Source organism: Desmodus rotundus, chromosome 9 (assembly GCF_022682495.2).
Source record: "Desmodus rotundus isolate HL8 chromosome 9, HLdesRot8A.1, whole genome shotgun sequence".
Classification (NCBI taxonomy): domain Eukaryota; kingdom Metazoa; phylum Chordata; class Mammalia; order Chiroptera; family Phyllostomidae; genus Desmodus; species Desmodus rotundus.
This window is the reverse complement of record NC_071395.1, coordinates 95,380,609-95,396,020: the sequence shown is the minus strand read 5'-3', so window position 1 is coordinate 95,396,020 and position 15,412 is coordinate 95,380,609. Positions and strand designations below refer to the sequence as shown.

At 41.6% G+C, this 15,412-nt stretch overlaps 1 protein-coding gene, 1 non-coding gene and 1 pseudogene across 3 annotated transcripts in view; 1 reads left to right on the top strand and 2 right to left on the bottom strand.

Moving 5' to 3' along the window:
* Positions 1-4,292, bottom strand: part of TEX14 (testis expressed 14, intercellular bridge forming factor) — a 55,220-nt gene extending 50,928 nt beyond the window's left edge. Inside the window, exons 1-4 of one of the 2 annotated variants that reach the window (XM_053911834.1) lie at positions 4,146-4,292; positions 3,042-3,156; positions 1,449-1,614; positions 505-641 (exon numbers count right to left, since the gene is read on the bottom strand). In XM_053911834.1, the coding sequence (XP_053767809.1) occupies positions 505-641; positions 1,449-1,614; positions 3,042-3,156; positions 4,146-4,173 (446 nt within the window). In that variant the 5' untranslated portion in view covers positions 4,174-4,292. Of the gene's footprint in view, positions 1-504; positions 642-1,448; positions 1,615-3,041; positions 3,157-4,145 lie in introns of those variants that run through there. The other variant, XM_045182538.2, reaches the window with a different exon arrangement.
* LOC112316600 (small nucleolar RNA U3) lies at positions 3,915-4,128 on the bottom strand. The gene has a single exon (XR_002976006.2). It is a non-coding gene; the product is annotated as a small nucleolar RNA U3 (small nucleolar RNA).
* Positions 4,293-7,548: 3,256 nt separating the features above from the next.
* Positions 7,549-10,282, top strand: LOC112316451 (large ribosomal subunit protein eL32-like; annotated as a pseudogene).
* The last annotated feature ends 5,130 nt before the right edge of the window (positions 10,283-15,412 follow it).

The following is a 15,412-nucleotide window of genomic DNA, read 5'->3' as shown; positions in this document are numbered from 1 at the left end:
TAAAGTCCTGAGAATTTAAAATAACAGCCTGGGGCCCACCTCCTGCAGCTGCCCACCCAGCTATTGGCAAGTCTCTCATACCAGCTTAAAAATAACCTGAGAAACTGTAAATTAAGTATTTGTAGTCTTTTGCAACCTTAGTAATAAAGAAACATGCCTTCAAGATGTCAAAAAAGGAAAAAAGAAAAGAAAAAGCAGCCACCCAGAGGGCGTAAGGGTTTTCTGCTAAGCTGCCCAGACCTGAAAAGTTCCTGCTCTGCTAATAAGCACAGGGTGGCTCTCGCTGGAGCCCAGAACTCATCTGCCCTAGACATTCCTGGAAGGGGGACATGGCCAAAGGTGCTCCCCTGGCTCTCCTTTTTCAGTGGCCACATCTTCTCCTTCTAAGCTGATCCCTATAGGTGAGCCAGATTCTGGAAGGGACCTATGTGGCCCATTGCAGGGGTCCCATGAGAGAGGCTGGGGTAGTACAGATCATCCCACTCTGCTCAAGGTAGCACTCACCCCTGCATGAGGCCCCCAAACCGGGGAAGGCTGCAGATGAGCCGCTGAGGGGAGTCAATCTTTTTCAGGAGGTCACAGGAGAAGCCCTGGATGACGGCCTGCATGTGCGAGGCGCAGCGCTGCATGAACTCCACCATCTGCAACACCACAGAGATGCTCAGTGCTGGCACAATGAATGGACACCGGCCTTTCAGTGGGATTGTGAAGAGGTTGAACAGTCTGAGGAACCGGGAACCCCCAGGACGGGAAAGGTAGGGGTCCAAGTTATTTTCTAAAGGTATGGAACGTTTTCAGGGAGATGATTTGGCGATAATTCCCTCCAATTCCCTGCTTTGACAGATGAAGAAACTGAGGCAGGGAGAGTAAAATTATCTGTCCAAGGCCCAACAGCTAATGAGCAGGAGAACCAGAGGGCGAGAAGAGTGGAGAGAAAACTCTGCTCCCTTCCCCCACTTCCTTCCATGTGCCCAGTGCAGTGCACGCCATTCATGCTTTACATTTGTCATTCAGTCCTCATTAGACCAGATAACACCTGCCAGTGTGTGGCCTCAGGAAAGTTACTTCATGCCAGTGAGCCTCACTTTCCCCATCTACCTCATTGGGAGGGTTGTTGTGAACATAAAGTGAGTTAATATTTAACTAATTTAATTACAATGTCTGATGTGTGTTAAGTGCTAATTAAGGATCAGACAAAATTACAACCCCCCCACCCCCCAACCAATGACCAAAAAGGTTCACTACTGGACTTGCCTGAGATCTACAAGGTTCTACAACTGGTTCTACAGCTGGAAGTGGGGCACAGCCCAGACCTGTGCGTCCAGTACCAATGGCAACACCACTGCAAGCTTTGTGCTGTCCCCAGGACCAGCCTGTGGTCCCTAGGCTCCTGACTCCCAGCCCAGTGCTCTGCCTTCGGTGTGGCTGCAGTGTGCGTCCACCCTTACCACAGTGCTGCGCTCCTTCCCTGCTGTAAGGGCCCAGGTCTGTGGATTTTGACCCTTTTCGTCGTGTAGTCGAAGGTCACCCCCTGCTTCCAACAGTTTACTGAGGATACACTGATTGCCTGAAAATGCAGCTGCATGGACAGGGGTGCTTCCATCAAAGCAACGGCTGGAGAGGGATACAATGAGGGTCAATGGCAACAATCCTCCCTTCCACAGAGGAGGGGAGGAGAATTCAATGGGTGACATGGGGCTCCTTTTCTACAGAGCTGACCTTTAGTGATGAGGATTATAATCATAGTATTTGGAAGGCCCCTGGTCTGTGCTGACATGGGCTTTATGCACACCCGCTTTCTCCATCCTTACCTCTACCCTTCAAGGTAGGGGTTTCCCAAGGTATAGGTGAGAAAACAAAAGGGCAAAGTTGAGGGTCAAACCCATGTGTGGGTGTGGTTCCAAATCAGTGTTCTTTACCCCTCTAACCTCTGAGACTGGCTATCCTGAAAAAATTTCTCCATATTTGTTGCATCCTGGGGTCAGGCTGGTGAAGCACAGCCTAACCAGACACCATTTCTCTCTTGTGACAATGTCTCTAATGTCTGTTATCTGCAAATATTAGGTGAGTGAGCCCTTTATTTCTGACCTTGAAATTAAACAATACAGCAGAGACAGTACAGTGTATGTTAGTCTAGAGAAATTCTAGATGGAAACACAGCAAAATTTTCTTTGTGTTATCTCTGGATTACGGAATTCGCATACTGATTGGGTTTTTTTTCTTTTTACTTTAACAAACTTCCAAGTTTTCTCCCAGTAAGGAAGCACTCTTATAACAGGAAAAAAAAATTAAAAAACAGAAAAAAAACTTTCTGACATCAACAGTTTGTTTTTTAAGTACATTAAACAGTACCTTCTTATGTAATATGGGAAAGCTACTATATGACTTTTACAATTGTTCATATTCAGGCATTCCTGTGAAAATCAGGCCAAATCAAGTGCTCAAAAGCCATTTCTGGTTCTGTGCACTGTAAACTGTAAAAATACATGCTGTTCCCTCCCTGTCGAGGAGGGGGCTGTAAAGGTCTAGAGAGGTTAGTGCCTGGGAAGGCCCTGGGAAAAACAAGTGTTACACAAAGAAAAGGGATATTCACTGGTGAAGTTGATTCATCACATCATGTTGCTGTTGCATACTGACATTTAGACTATTAATCACAGATTCTTTAACCACAACTGCAAGAACTAGGCAAAAATCATCCAGATAAAGTGATGTCAAGTATATTAATTGGTAAAAACTTGGTTGTGGGGCTTACTAAACTGCTTAAATGAATCATACAAATTATAACCTGGGGTAGAAGCATGCAAACCATCACTAACTAATGAATGAATGAATGACTAATAAGTTTTACTTATTTCATAGGGCCTAGTAAAACTGCTTTTATTAGTAGTTAAAGGTATGTTTCAAGATATGTATACAATTGTATGTTACTGATATATTAGTAAAGTTCTTTTAATATCTTGTCAAATTAGTTTCCAAATGCCCCAACTCATCTTAGTATCACACACTACTAATTTTCTAGATAGAGATGCAATTGTACTTACTGATTTGGATCTGATCCATAATCCACCAGAATATCAACTAATTTTGTAAGGCCTAATAATGCCGCAATGAAAAGTGGTGTCTGGCCCAGGGAGTTAATTGCGTCAACATAAATTCCTGCAAAGCAAAAACCAAGGTCAGTCTAAACAACAGGACATTTCCTGTGATAAAACTAGGAAATTTCATTATTAGGGAAAAAAGTTAAAATTCCTTTATACAGCACTTTCATGCATTACTACTGCAAATTGTTTTTTAAAAAAGGAAAAATGAAAGCTTTCATTAGGCATAGATTAACTAGAAGGCAACCACAAGTACCTTCAACAAAAATGTTATTTACAGCCAGTATGGTAAAAAATAAAATTGTTTTTAATCTTCAGAGGGCATAAGGGATGGGGGTGGTGAGAGAAAATGAATTTAGACAGACAGACAGACACACACACGCATGCGCGCGGGCACAAATGCTATAGTTCTGTCAATTAAAACAAAAAGTCCCGGCCTGTGTAGCTCAAAAGGGTAGAGAACTGGTCTACAAACCAAAAAGGGGAAAAAAAGTGAAAGCTATTTTTAAAAAGAACAAAATTAAATAACAATAAACAATTTTAAACCCACCCTCACAATTAACTTTACTTCTTTTCACTCTCTTACACACTAACTCTTAAACCAAGTACAAACAGTTTTTGTTAAGCACTTAAGCTCCAAAACGTGAACTAACCCAACAGCAACCTTGACGACTGAGAGAAAGAAACTACGCGACAATTACAATAACACTAACTGAAAGAAAAGTCAAAATACAAAAGTCGCGGTAAGTAAACGCGGAAGCTCTCACAACAACAAAAAAGACGTCTTGCTTTAGAAACCGGAGCTAAAAAAAAGAAACCACTCAGACTGCGTTCTCTCCCTCTTACTCTCCCAAAGGAAGAGAAGAACGATCATCAATGGCTATTAGCAGTTGCAAAAGCAACACCAAAAGCCGGCTTCACGCTCAGGAGAGAACACTGCGCCTCCTCCTCGTGGTTTCGGGTGCTCTACACGTTCAGAGAAACTTCTCTAGTAACGAACTATAGAAATGATCCCTGAAAGTATAGTCTTAACTGAAACACCCCTACCTTTCCGTAGTGAACAAAATCCACACATATTATATCGACGGTGATTTTTTCTAACGGTGCTATCTTATCCAAATATATATTGGCGTGTGTTCTCCAAAAAATCTTTTCATTCACAAAGCTCGACAAAGCGTTTTGAATACTCTTGCATTTCAGAAGACAGTTCAAATTGTTAGTTTAATTAACATACGATTGCTAAACAGCCAACCACTCTCGTTATTTCCAACCCCGCCCCGCTTTCGTGTCAGTTCCGCAGCGTCTGTTTGCGGTCCTTTACGTAAACGCTGACGACTACAAAGTGCGCCGGCGGGTAGGACAGGCCTCAGTTTACACCGATTAGTGGAAACGAAGACCTTTCCTAAGAAAAACGTAAGTGCAAGGTGAAACCGACGACCCAAAGCCAGACCCTAGAACATTTGCAAAGCGCCCCCTGTTTTTAAATTCTGTCCTGTGATCAAAGTATCAGATGTATAAATGTTCTTTTCGATTTTTTTCCAAATCAAGGGATTTTTACGTACAGAAAATTTGTGAATTGTTTTTAAACCAAGACAATACATCTATAAAATGGGGGCGGGGGGCGGGGCTAGCAAGCCCTGGCTCAGTGGTTGAGTGCCAGCCTGCAAATCAAATCAAAGGGTTGCCAGTTCAATTCCTGGTCTAGGCACATGCCTGGGTAGCGGGCTAGGTTCCCAGTTGGGGGCACGTGAGAGGCAACCCACACATTGATGTTTCTCTCCCTCGCTTCTTCCCCCCTCTCTAAAAAATAAATAAAATCTTCAATGTACGAGAGAAACATCGATGGGTTGCCCCTCGCATGCCCCTAACCGGCACGCAACTCAGGCAGGTGCTGACCGGGAATCAACCCACGGCCTTTCAGTTTGGGGGATGACGCCCAGTAGGCAATCTAAATGATTAAAGAAAACCTCCCTCTCTCTTTTCACTAAGAAAACACGTCCCAGACCCCAAATTATCCTTTCTTTTTTTTCCACTAATAGCTCTTTTGCCCCACTGTGCTTCCTATAAAAACCTTCTGTTTTGTGCCCCTCAGAGCACCCTTCCAGTTGGTGATGGGCAAGTGCCCAATTCATAAATCACTTAATAAAGCTAATTAAATATTTAGACTTACTTGATTTTTTTTTTAACAAATCACTCCCCTGCTTAAAGCCTGTAGCTTCCAAACTCTTGGGCTAAACATAAAACCTCTCTAAATAGGCCTTTCTAAAGGTCCCATGTCTGTTTCCCCTACTAGATTTTCTCCCTAACCTGTAGGGTAGGAACTGTCCAATTTATCCTCAGCACCTGGTAAACTTATCTGTCCAAGCCAGCCTAAGAGTAAGGAAGAGCAGCAACAGTGTGAGAAGACAATTCTCCATGAATTACTCGTGTTTCTGCATCATAGGAGTGAGGCAGTAACCACCCTTTGTTCTAGACTCTCTTTTTGAAGACCAGACTTTGGAAGATACAGAATTCCCTTTAAAGCAAAGTGCAAGCATGCTTACTGTGTAGTATAGTAAAGATAATGTCTCCCTTTGGAGCAAGGAGCATACTGTCCATTATAAAAGACTTGGGTTGGGTTCCCTAAGCTCAGGGTACTACTGCAAAGGAACCCACTACGTGTGCAGTATTACCTAGTTCTTTTATCACTCTGAGAATTGGGGTTTGAGGAACAAACATCAAAATTGCTGAACACAAAACACCAGAATATTAGAACATTAGTAGTAGCTACTAATTAGTAGTAGCTAGCTAATATTCTAGCTACTACTGTTGCTATGAGTAAAAAACTATGATTCAACTCTGAAGGAGGAATCTTATGTCTTCTGCCTGCATCCATAAACCTGTAACAGGGTAATCTGTAAAATCACAGACTATTCATAATTCTTGACAGGAAGGAGCACAGTCAAGGGAAGCAGACTAGTTAATCCCTGGGGTCATGAATTAAAAAATATTAAATCAACCATGGCCTCCAAAGGCTTCTCTAGGGACCAGGGAGCACTTTGGGAGGCACCCAGTAACAATTCTTGAGAGGATACAGGTGTGGACTGGGAAGAAAAATAGGTTTAAAACCACTGCTCCCAAAACTCACACAAACAACAGCTCTTTGGTGATTTCCTAAGTATAAAACATTGATTCATTCAACCCCAATATTCCTTATTATCTTTTATTCTCATACTTCTGTAAACTAGCTACGTGAAATGTTACCTACTCTACACCCAACAATGTAAAAGAAGTAGGTATCTCTCTCCATTTTAGTTCTTATCTAATCCAAGATACTTCCCAGATTTCACATAACCTTCTTTCCATCTTCGCCTTTGAATCTATTATATAAAGTAAACTGCAAAACTACTATTCCTTGGAGCATCTTCTCAATCCTTTGCAAGCATACTTCTAGAACTGGCCCCTAAATCTTGGTTCAAATAAGCTCAAACCTTTCTTCAGGTTTGCAACTTCTTTTGTGGGCAGAACAAACCACCTTAAAACAAGAAAATATCAGAAGTACACTTAAAAAAGAAAGAAAAGCTAGCCACTCAGAGTATCTACCCCATTGCTTAAAACTTATAACAAGGGTCAGGAAAGGTGGGACAATATAAAAATACTACACACAAGCCCTGGTGGTGATGCTCAGTTGGTTAGAGCACTGTCCCAATACACCAAGGTGGCGAGATCTATCCCCAGTCAGGGCACATACAAGAAGCAACCAATGAATGCATAAGTGGAACAACAAATCGGTCTCCCTCGATGTCATCCTCCTACTCCCGCTCTTGTTCCCCCCAATCCCTCTCAATTTTAAAAAAGAATATATAGATTTTAAAAATCTGAATAAAATAAAAATCTGAAGACTGTTGTAAAAAACTCCATAGTTTATAAGGAACAAAACCAAAATACCAGAGGGAGAAAACTACTTAATAAGAGCTGGCGACGGGGGCAGGGGAGAAGCCTGGTACCACCGGGGGGGGAAAAAAAAAGACAAAGAAATTATATGCTAAAGAGCTACAATGGTTGAAATGTTTTTTAAAAAGATAAAAACAAGATTAAGAACTACACACTCTGGTAATATAAAAACATTAATAAACAAACTGAAGTATCGAAATAGAAACAGACTCCGTAAGAGTAAGCTGTCAGCTCCATGGTGGGGGAGGGAAGGTAAAGTTCTCTAATAAAGAACTACAGAAATGATCCCTGAAAATATAGTCTTAACCTTGAGGTTGTAGCCTCTGGTGGGTGATGACATGGTGACATATTTTTTAGCAAGTTAACCTTACAAATGTATTTCGCTTCATATTCAATAACACTTCCGTTCAATAGCAAAGTTTAAAACATCATTTGCACTTGTAAATCTTCCAGAAACACTTCAAAGCAGCAATGGAGTTATTCACATACCGCTTCCCAGCAGCCAATGACACACTGCATGCATCTGACTCCCAACCCAAAGCGATATGCTATTACCCTGCCTACCACACGGGGCACCATCTGGGTCCAGGTGGGTCACAGCCACCTCACTACAGGTTAAGGAAATGCTCCTGCTGCTGGTCAGTACAGACTTGCCTCTTACTGGCTACAGAAGTCCGCCACCTTGAGGGACCAGGTTTCCTCTGCCTTAAAAGAAAGAGGAGGGGTTACTACCAGATAGCTTCAGAAGAGGGCATGGTTCACAGAAAAACCAAAACCAAGTCAGGATTACATGGTTGGAACTTTTTGCTCCACCACTGTCCCTGACCTCAAATCCTGCCTGACCTTTGGGAGGGGAAAGGTACTAGAGATTGAGTCCAATCACCAATGGCCAATGATTTCATCAACCCTTGCCTAGGAAATGAAACCTCCAAAAACCCCCTTGGCAGTAAGATTCAGAAGGCTTCTGAATTGAACAGATCAGAGGTGCTCAGTGGGTGGTGTACCCAAACAGGGCATGGAGATGTGTATCCTTTATAATAAACCAATAATAGTAAATAAAATGTTGAGTTCTGAGTCATTCTAGAGAATTACTGAAACTGGAGAAGGTTACAAGCATGCTAGAGAACAGAGGAAGAGTCATCAGGTTGACAAGAGATCCAGAGAAGTGATCCAACTGAAGGACACAGAGAAAAAAGGAAATTAACACAGTTGTGGGGACTGTGGGACAATGCCAATAAGTCTGACATAAATATAAGTGGGTTTCCAGAAGGCAAGGAGAGAATGGAAGAGAAAGAGTATCTGAAGAAATAATGGCACAAAGGTTCCCAAATTTGATAAAAGGTATTAATTTCCATATTCAAGGTCAGCAAACCCAGGCAGGATAAATATAAAGATAATCATCCCTAGGCACACCACAGTCAAACAATTTAATTTCTTTCAAGTGCACATGATTCTTCAAACATTATAGAATTGTTTATGGGGTTCATAATTCACATAGCTATGATACTTATAGAATCTTTATGATAAAGGATAGGGGAAGGGGAGAAATGAGCCTATATGGTTGAAGTAAATAGTACGTGGAGTGGTGCAATATTAAGTAGACTGTGGAAAATTAAAGATATATGTTGCAATCACTAGAGCAACCACTAAAAAATAATGCAAAGAAGTAGTATAACTAAAAAGCCAGTAGCTAAATTAAAATGGAATTCTAAAAGTATTTAAGTCAAAAGAACAGAAAAGGGAGAAACAAAAAACAGGGAAATAGAAAACAAATACTGTAATAAAATGTTCTAAATCCAACCATGTCAATAGTTACATTAAATGTTAATGGACTAAACCTCCAATTAAAAGGGAGGGTGTGTCAGAACAAACTTAAAACATATGCCTCAACTATATTCTCTCAACAAGACATTTTAACTATAAAAACAGATATTTCTTGCAACAGTAAGCATAAGGAGGCTGAAGCAACTATTCTAGTATCAGATAAAGTAGACTACAAGACAGTGAGTATTACCAGAGATAAAGAGGGATATCTCATAATGGTAATAGGGCCAATTCATCAGGAAGACATAACAGTCCTAAGTATGCACCTAGTACCAAAGTCCTTCCAACAGTCCGTAAGGCCTGATGCAGCCACAGCTTGCTCTGCCAGCTTCACCCCACAACCACTCTCTCCTACTCCTTTCCTTTCTCCAACTCAAGTTGTCCTCTCCACCCTAAGGGCCCTGGCATCCCTTTAATCCTGCCTTACCTCTGACTTTTACCTTTTTATTGTGACTCCTTTTCTTTCTTAATGTCCTGACCTAGACATCACTTCCTCTAAGACGTTTCCCTTGATTATCCCCACCCCCGAGGCAGGGAGGCTGAGATCTACCAGGTGTGCTCCCTTCCCCTCCTGCCCTTCTCAGTATATCAATTACTAACTCATGTCTGTTTCTTCTGCTGTATTAGACTCCTAGAAGCCAGGGCCATACATCTTTTCTAACCCCAAGGTTCAGGTAATATACGTGTAATTAAAAAATAAAGTCTGGTTGAAGGTTCTGAAACTTATCTTTTGGGTTTTAGAACTCATAATCTGCAGTTACTGATCTTCTGGATGGGCTGGACTGAGGGTACAAGCAGGAAACGATTTTTCCCTCCTGCTGCCCTCAAGTGTACTCTGTTGGCTGGCTCTCCCCTCCTCCCTCCTTCTCCTGAGACACATCTCAGGCAGACTCCATCGTCTCGCAGTCACTTTGACATATTCAAGTGACTTGTCAAATGAAATGACAATCTCATTTCAGGTAATAAAGTGTCTAGTCCTGTTCTTCATCAGTGCTGTCTATGGAGGTGGCAGCGATCTCCTACCAGCACAGTGGCTGCCATTAGGCCCCTCGTGAAACCCAAAACTGTCAAAAAGAGGAGCAAGAAGTTCATCCAGCACCAGCAGACCAAAATTAAACAGAACTGGTGGAAACCCAGAGGCACTGACAGTAGGGTGCGCAAGAGATTCAAGGGCCAGGTCTTGATGCCCAGCATGGGTTATGGGAGCAACAAGAATACAAAGTACATGCTGCCCAGTGGCTTTCAGAAATTCCTGGTCCACAACTGTCAAGGAGCTTGAAGTGCTGTTGATGTGTAATAAATTTCATTGTGCAAAGATTGCTCACGTCTCCTCAAAAAACTGCAACTCCATTGTGGAAAGAGCAGCCCAGCTGACCATCACAGTCACCAATCCCAATGCCGGACTGCACAGTGAAGAAAATGAATAGACAGATTGTATACACATTGTATTTGTTAATAAAACCATAACATTAACCAATGATATGGCAAGGGGGGAAAGCCTCTGTACATAGCTGATGCTCTTTGTAGTCTTTGGCTTCATCCTAATGCCTGTTCTTTTGTGGGAGAGTTTAGTGGGCCCTTCAGGTACCTCTACTCCACTGTATAGAACCCTAACACAGGTCTTTGCTCTCTCCTGCTGACTTCTTGCCACACCTCCAGCCTCTCTGTTGGGATTCTTCCTTCCTTCCTAGGTGAGGTCCCTTTAAGTGGCTCAGCTACCCTAAACAGAGTCTATTTACCACACCAACAGGTGGAAGTGTGACCACTACAACTGCTACTCTCCCATATTCAACCAGCCATCAAGGACTGTTTCAAGTAGGAAGCAGATGGCATTCTCCCTGACCCATAAATTCCAGGTAACATGCCAGGTTCTCTTCACGCCACTTTGATGGCAGCTGGGATGGGCTGACACATTTCTACTCTTCAACAGCATGGGACACAGGCTCCCATGTCTTCTGCTTACAAGTACCACAATTCTCTCTATGAGGTTCACCTGAAGAGTCCCTTACTTGGCTTGAGCCTGGGGAGGATAGGAAAAGCAACAGCATTCTATTCTTGTGAATGCTTTTTAAAGAATCTCTCCCACTGACACCCCCACCATTACTCCATCACCTTCTCTTAGAAAAGCCCAAGGTAGGTTATGGAGCTGAAGGTCCGAGGACCATTTTGGTCATCTCCTAAGAAACCCTGCTTTAGACTGTGGGGAAAGGTATCATCCCTTGTTCTCTACTGAGAACTTTAGATGCAATTCTCAGACACAGATGAGGTCCTGCTTCATATCCAGTTACACCTGTCAACCTCTTCCCCTGATCTAGCTTAATGTCAAGAATTTGAAGATGCAGAATATTCAGGAATGTCTAGTAGATAAGAAATGTCTTAAAACTCTGCTTCTCACAGTGGAGGGTATGGACAGACACTAAAAGTTGTGTGCCTATCTTGAACATCAATTTTTTATGTTAAAACACATACAAACACACCGTGGAATAATACTCAGCCATTAAAAAGAATGAAACCTTGCTATCGTGACATGAATGGACCTTGAGGAGGATATAATGCTAAGTGAAATAAGTCAAAAAGAGAAAGACAAATATTATGATTTCACTCATATCTGGAATCTAAAACAAACAAACAAACAGAACAAAAACAAACTCAGAGATACAAAGAAAAGACTGGTGGTTACCAGAGGAGAAAGGGGCTGAGGGATGGGCAATAGGGTGAAGGGAGTTCAATTGTGATGGACAGTAATGGATAGATGATGATGGATACTAACTAGACTTTTGGGGGTAATCACTTTGGAGTGTCTACAGATGTTGAATTATAATGTTGTATACCAACTACTTATACAATAAACGCACACACAGATATGGGATAAAATGCAAAACTTTAAGGGGAGAAAAACAAGACTTTTTAAACAAATTATTAAGCTCACTATCAGCTATTTCACCTATAGACTCTAGAGGTGTTATAGAAATAAGTTTGAGAACTTTTTCAGGAAACTTTTATTGGGCAGTTAGTTACAAAAATTGGGGTATCCTTCTGGAAGTTCTCAGGAATGCTGTTGAGGCAAATGGAGGAACACTAGAGAAATTAGGTCACCCTGATTATTCCACAGACCATCTAAGAGAACCTTCATGAGCCTCCCCTTCAATATGAAGAATAAAGACTGGAAAACAAAGATGGGCGAATCCAGCAAAGCTGGTTACTCTGAAAAAAGCAGTCCAAGATCTCCAGATCAAAGGCCAAATGCCAGAGGTTTGGTTTGCCTATGACTTTTTTCTGTTTGTTCTTTTGAAGATTACCTGATCTACGCGTACTATTTCTGCCTGTTCTACAGGCTGAGCTGCCTGTAGCCTCCAAGGAAAAAACCCTGGAAACAAAAGCACCAAGTGTTTGGAAGGAACAAGGAAGGGGAGAGCTATGTAAGGTGGCCAGCCTCAGAAGACCCAGTGGATGGAATTACATTTGAAGGTAAAAGGGGCCCTGGCTGGTGTGGCTCAATGGATTGAGTGCCGGTCTGCGAACCAAAGGTTCACGGGTTCGATTCCCAGTCAGGGCACATGCCTGGGTTGCAGGCTAGGTCCCCAGGAGGGGGCACATGAGAGGCAACCACACATCAGTGTTTCTCTCTGTCTCTTTCTCTCCCTCCTGTCCCCTCTCTCTAAAAATACATAAATAAAATCTTTTAAAAAATAAAAAAAAAATTCAACTGAGTAAAAGGAAATCAGCCAGAATCAAAGGCTGGAGGGAGGCCAGGGCCTGAAGAGAAACCTTAGGAAACAAACAGCAGGAAGACCTTATGGTTCCCTAGCACAAAACAAAATGAAGCAGTCTCCAAACAATGATTTAAGACCTCTATTGAAAAATATGACTGCACTGGTAGAAAACACGTCATCTCATTAATTAACTTGTGGTTTCCCCAAGAGCTCATAATTTTAGCATATACCTGTTTTTCCATCCAGCGCTGTTCAGAAACGTGGACCAAGTTGCATCTGTCATTTCAACACAGTGCCTACCTTTTTTAAGAATCTTCTTCACTTTCACATAGTTTCCTTGTTTGACATAGTCATGAAGCTGAGCTTCCAAAGAATCACCTCTTAAGAAACCAAGCTGAACAGGACAGGGAATTGGAAGATGAACAGCTCGAGACATCCTGTTTCAAAAGGAAAGCAACATGCTTATTTTATTCTTTCACATTTTTTCATTTTTTTAATTAAAAAAATTTTACATACATTTCTTTCACTTCTGTCCATTTTCATTTATCATGAACAGAATTGGGGGAAACCGCCTGAAATTCTGTAAGATTAACATTTATTCTCAATGTTACTGTTGAAATCAAAGAACTGAATATATGTATTACTAATTCCCAAGACTAAAATAGTGATGGCTACTAAGAAAATTAGAAATGAACATCTTTGCTGTATCATTGAGATAACTAGGAGAGTATTAACTCCGAAAGGCTAGTATGAAAATGCAGTCAGTCATTATGTTAGAATGCAGACAGTATAATGGTATAATGTAGGTTGGGTTCACAGTTTAGTCTCTGAAGCTCTTTCACCCCCATAACTATGTGACCTTGAAAAAATTATTTAACCTTGATAGACCTCAATTTCTTCCTTTGTAAATGGAGATAATAGTAATCAGAGGGTTGCTGAGAGGTTTAAAAGAGCTGACATGTGTAAAAGTTTAGAGCTGTGCCTGGCACCAAGTGAGCTCTCTGTGTTGTTAGCTATTATAGTACATGATATGAACCATGCTCCAAATTTTTAACTTTCTCTTTTTTTAAATATTTTTTTTATTTTTAGAGAGAGGGGAAGGAAGGGAGAAAAAAGGGAGAGAAACATCAATGTGTGAGAGAAACATTCATTGCATGGCCTGCAACCCAGGCATGTGCCCTGACTGGGAATCGAAACAGCAACCTCCTGGTTTGCAAGCTGGTGCTCAATCACTAAGCCAAATCAGCCAGGGTGAAATTTTTAACTTTCTACACGTGGCATCCACACATGACCATAATATGATCACATTTTTGTGCAACACCTACAATGTGTCTCAGATGTGACAGATGCTATCTATGTAAGACGCCTAAAAGTGGGTTGCTGCCATCACAATGCTCAGTCTAGCTGGGCAGACAAGAGGCACCAAGTTGGTGCTCCACAGACAGTGGATAAGAGAAGGAAGTCACATCCACATGAATCAACAAGCATGTACATCAACGGCATAAATATGTACTACATAGAGAGACACAGAGGGTGTGACATAAGGTGAAGTTAAAGAAAAGGCAATGAAGGCTGACATATTTGGTAAGTTCTTCACTAGCCAGGAGGCTTTTAGGTTACTAACAAGTAAGTCCTCCTTAATTTATCCACTGACAAAAGGTGGAAAATGCTAATTAACTTGAGTTGTTTTAAATTTATTTCCTTTGGTATTTGTTGATATCCACATAAGTGACTAAAAGCAGCATCCTAGTAATCCAGTAATACCACAACATTCTTAAGCAAACAAAAGTAACTAAGAAAGCACTGCTTAGTTTAAATATAAACTGAAGCTTTTACAGCAAGCTATCATGTCCTATCCCCATTTCTGCCTCCCTCCTATTTCCAGGTATAAAAGAATGGCATATTTCTGTAATGATTCAGGTGTCTAATGGGGGCTGAATTGTACCCGCCCCATTCATATATTGAATCCCTGACCTCAGAATGTGACTATATTCGGAAATAAGGTCTTTAAAGAGGTGATCAAGTTAAAATGAAGTTGTTAGAATGGGGTCATAATCCAATATGACTGGTGTCCTTATAGGAAGAGGAGGAGACTTCAGCTTCAGAAATGACTGTAAAGGAACCACCATGTAAAAAAGGCAGTAGGAGAGAGGCCCCAGAAGAACCCAGCCCTGCTGGCACCTTGATATTGAGCTGTAAGAAAATGAATTTCTGTAGTTTAAACCACCCATTCTGTACTATTTTGTTATGGGAGCCCTAGCAAAATAACATACGAAAGACAGCAAGTTATGTCATATGTCTTCATGAAAGGGGAGTCAGTCTATAGTATCAATCTCCACTTCATTCATCCATTCAGCTGGATTGCACCTGCAGTGAGGGTCTGTTACCATGTGGTGTTCTTCGCTATACTCCTGACATTGGGCTGCTGACAAAGTCCCCAATATCTTCTTACAGCTGGAGAAATCCAATGTGCATTTTCCAGCTCTCTCATACTGAAATGTTCACCTATATGTGACAGTGCTGCTCAAACTTTTAATGCCTACTTATTTTATTGTGATAAAATATATACAACATAAAATTTACCATTTTAAACATTTTTGAAAAGATTTTACTTATGTACTTTTAGAAAGAGGGGACAGGAGGGAGAGAGGAAGAGAAACATCAATGTGTGGTTGCCTCCCACATGCCCCCTACTGGGGACCTGGCCAGCAACCCAGACATGTGCCCTGACTGGGAATCAAACTGGCAATCCTTTGGTTTGCTAGCACTCAATCCTTTGAGCCAAACCAGCCAGGGCCCCCTTCAAACATTTTTAAGTGTTCAATTCAGTGGCATTTGAGTATA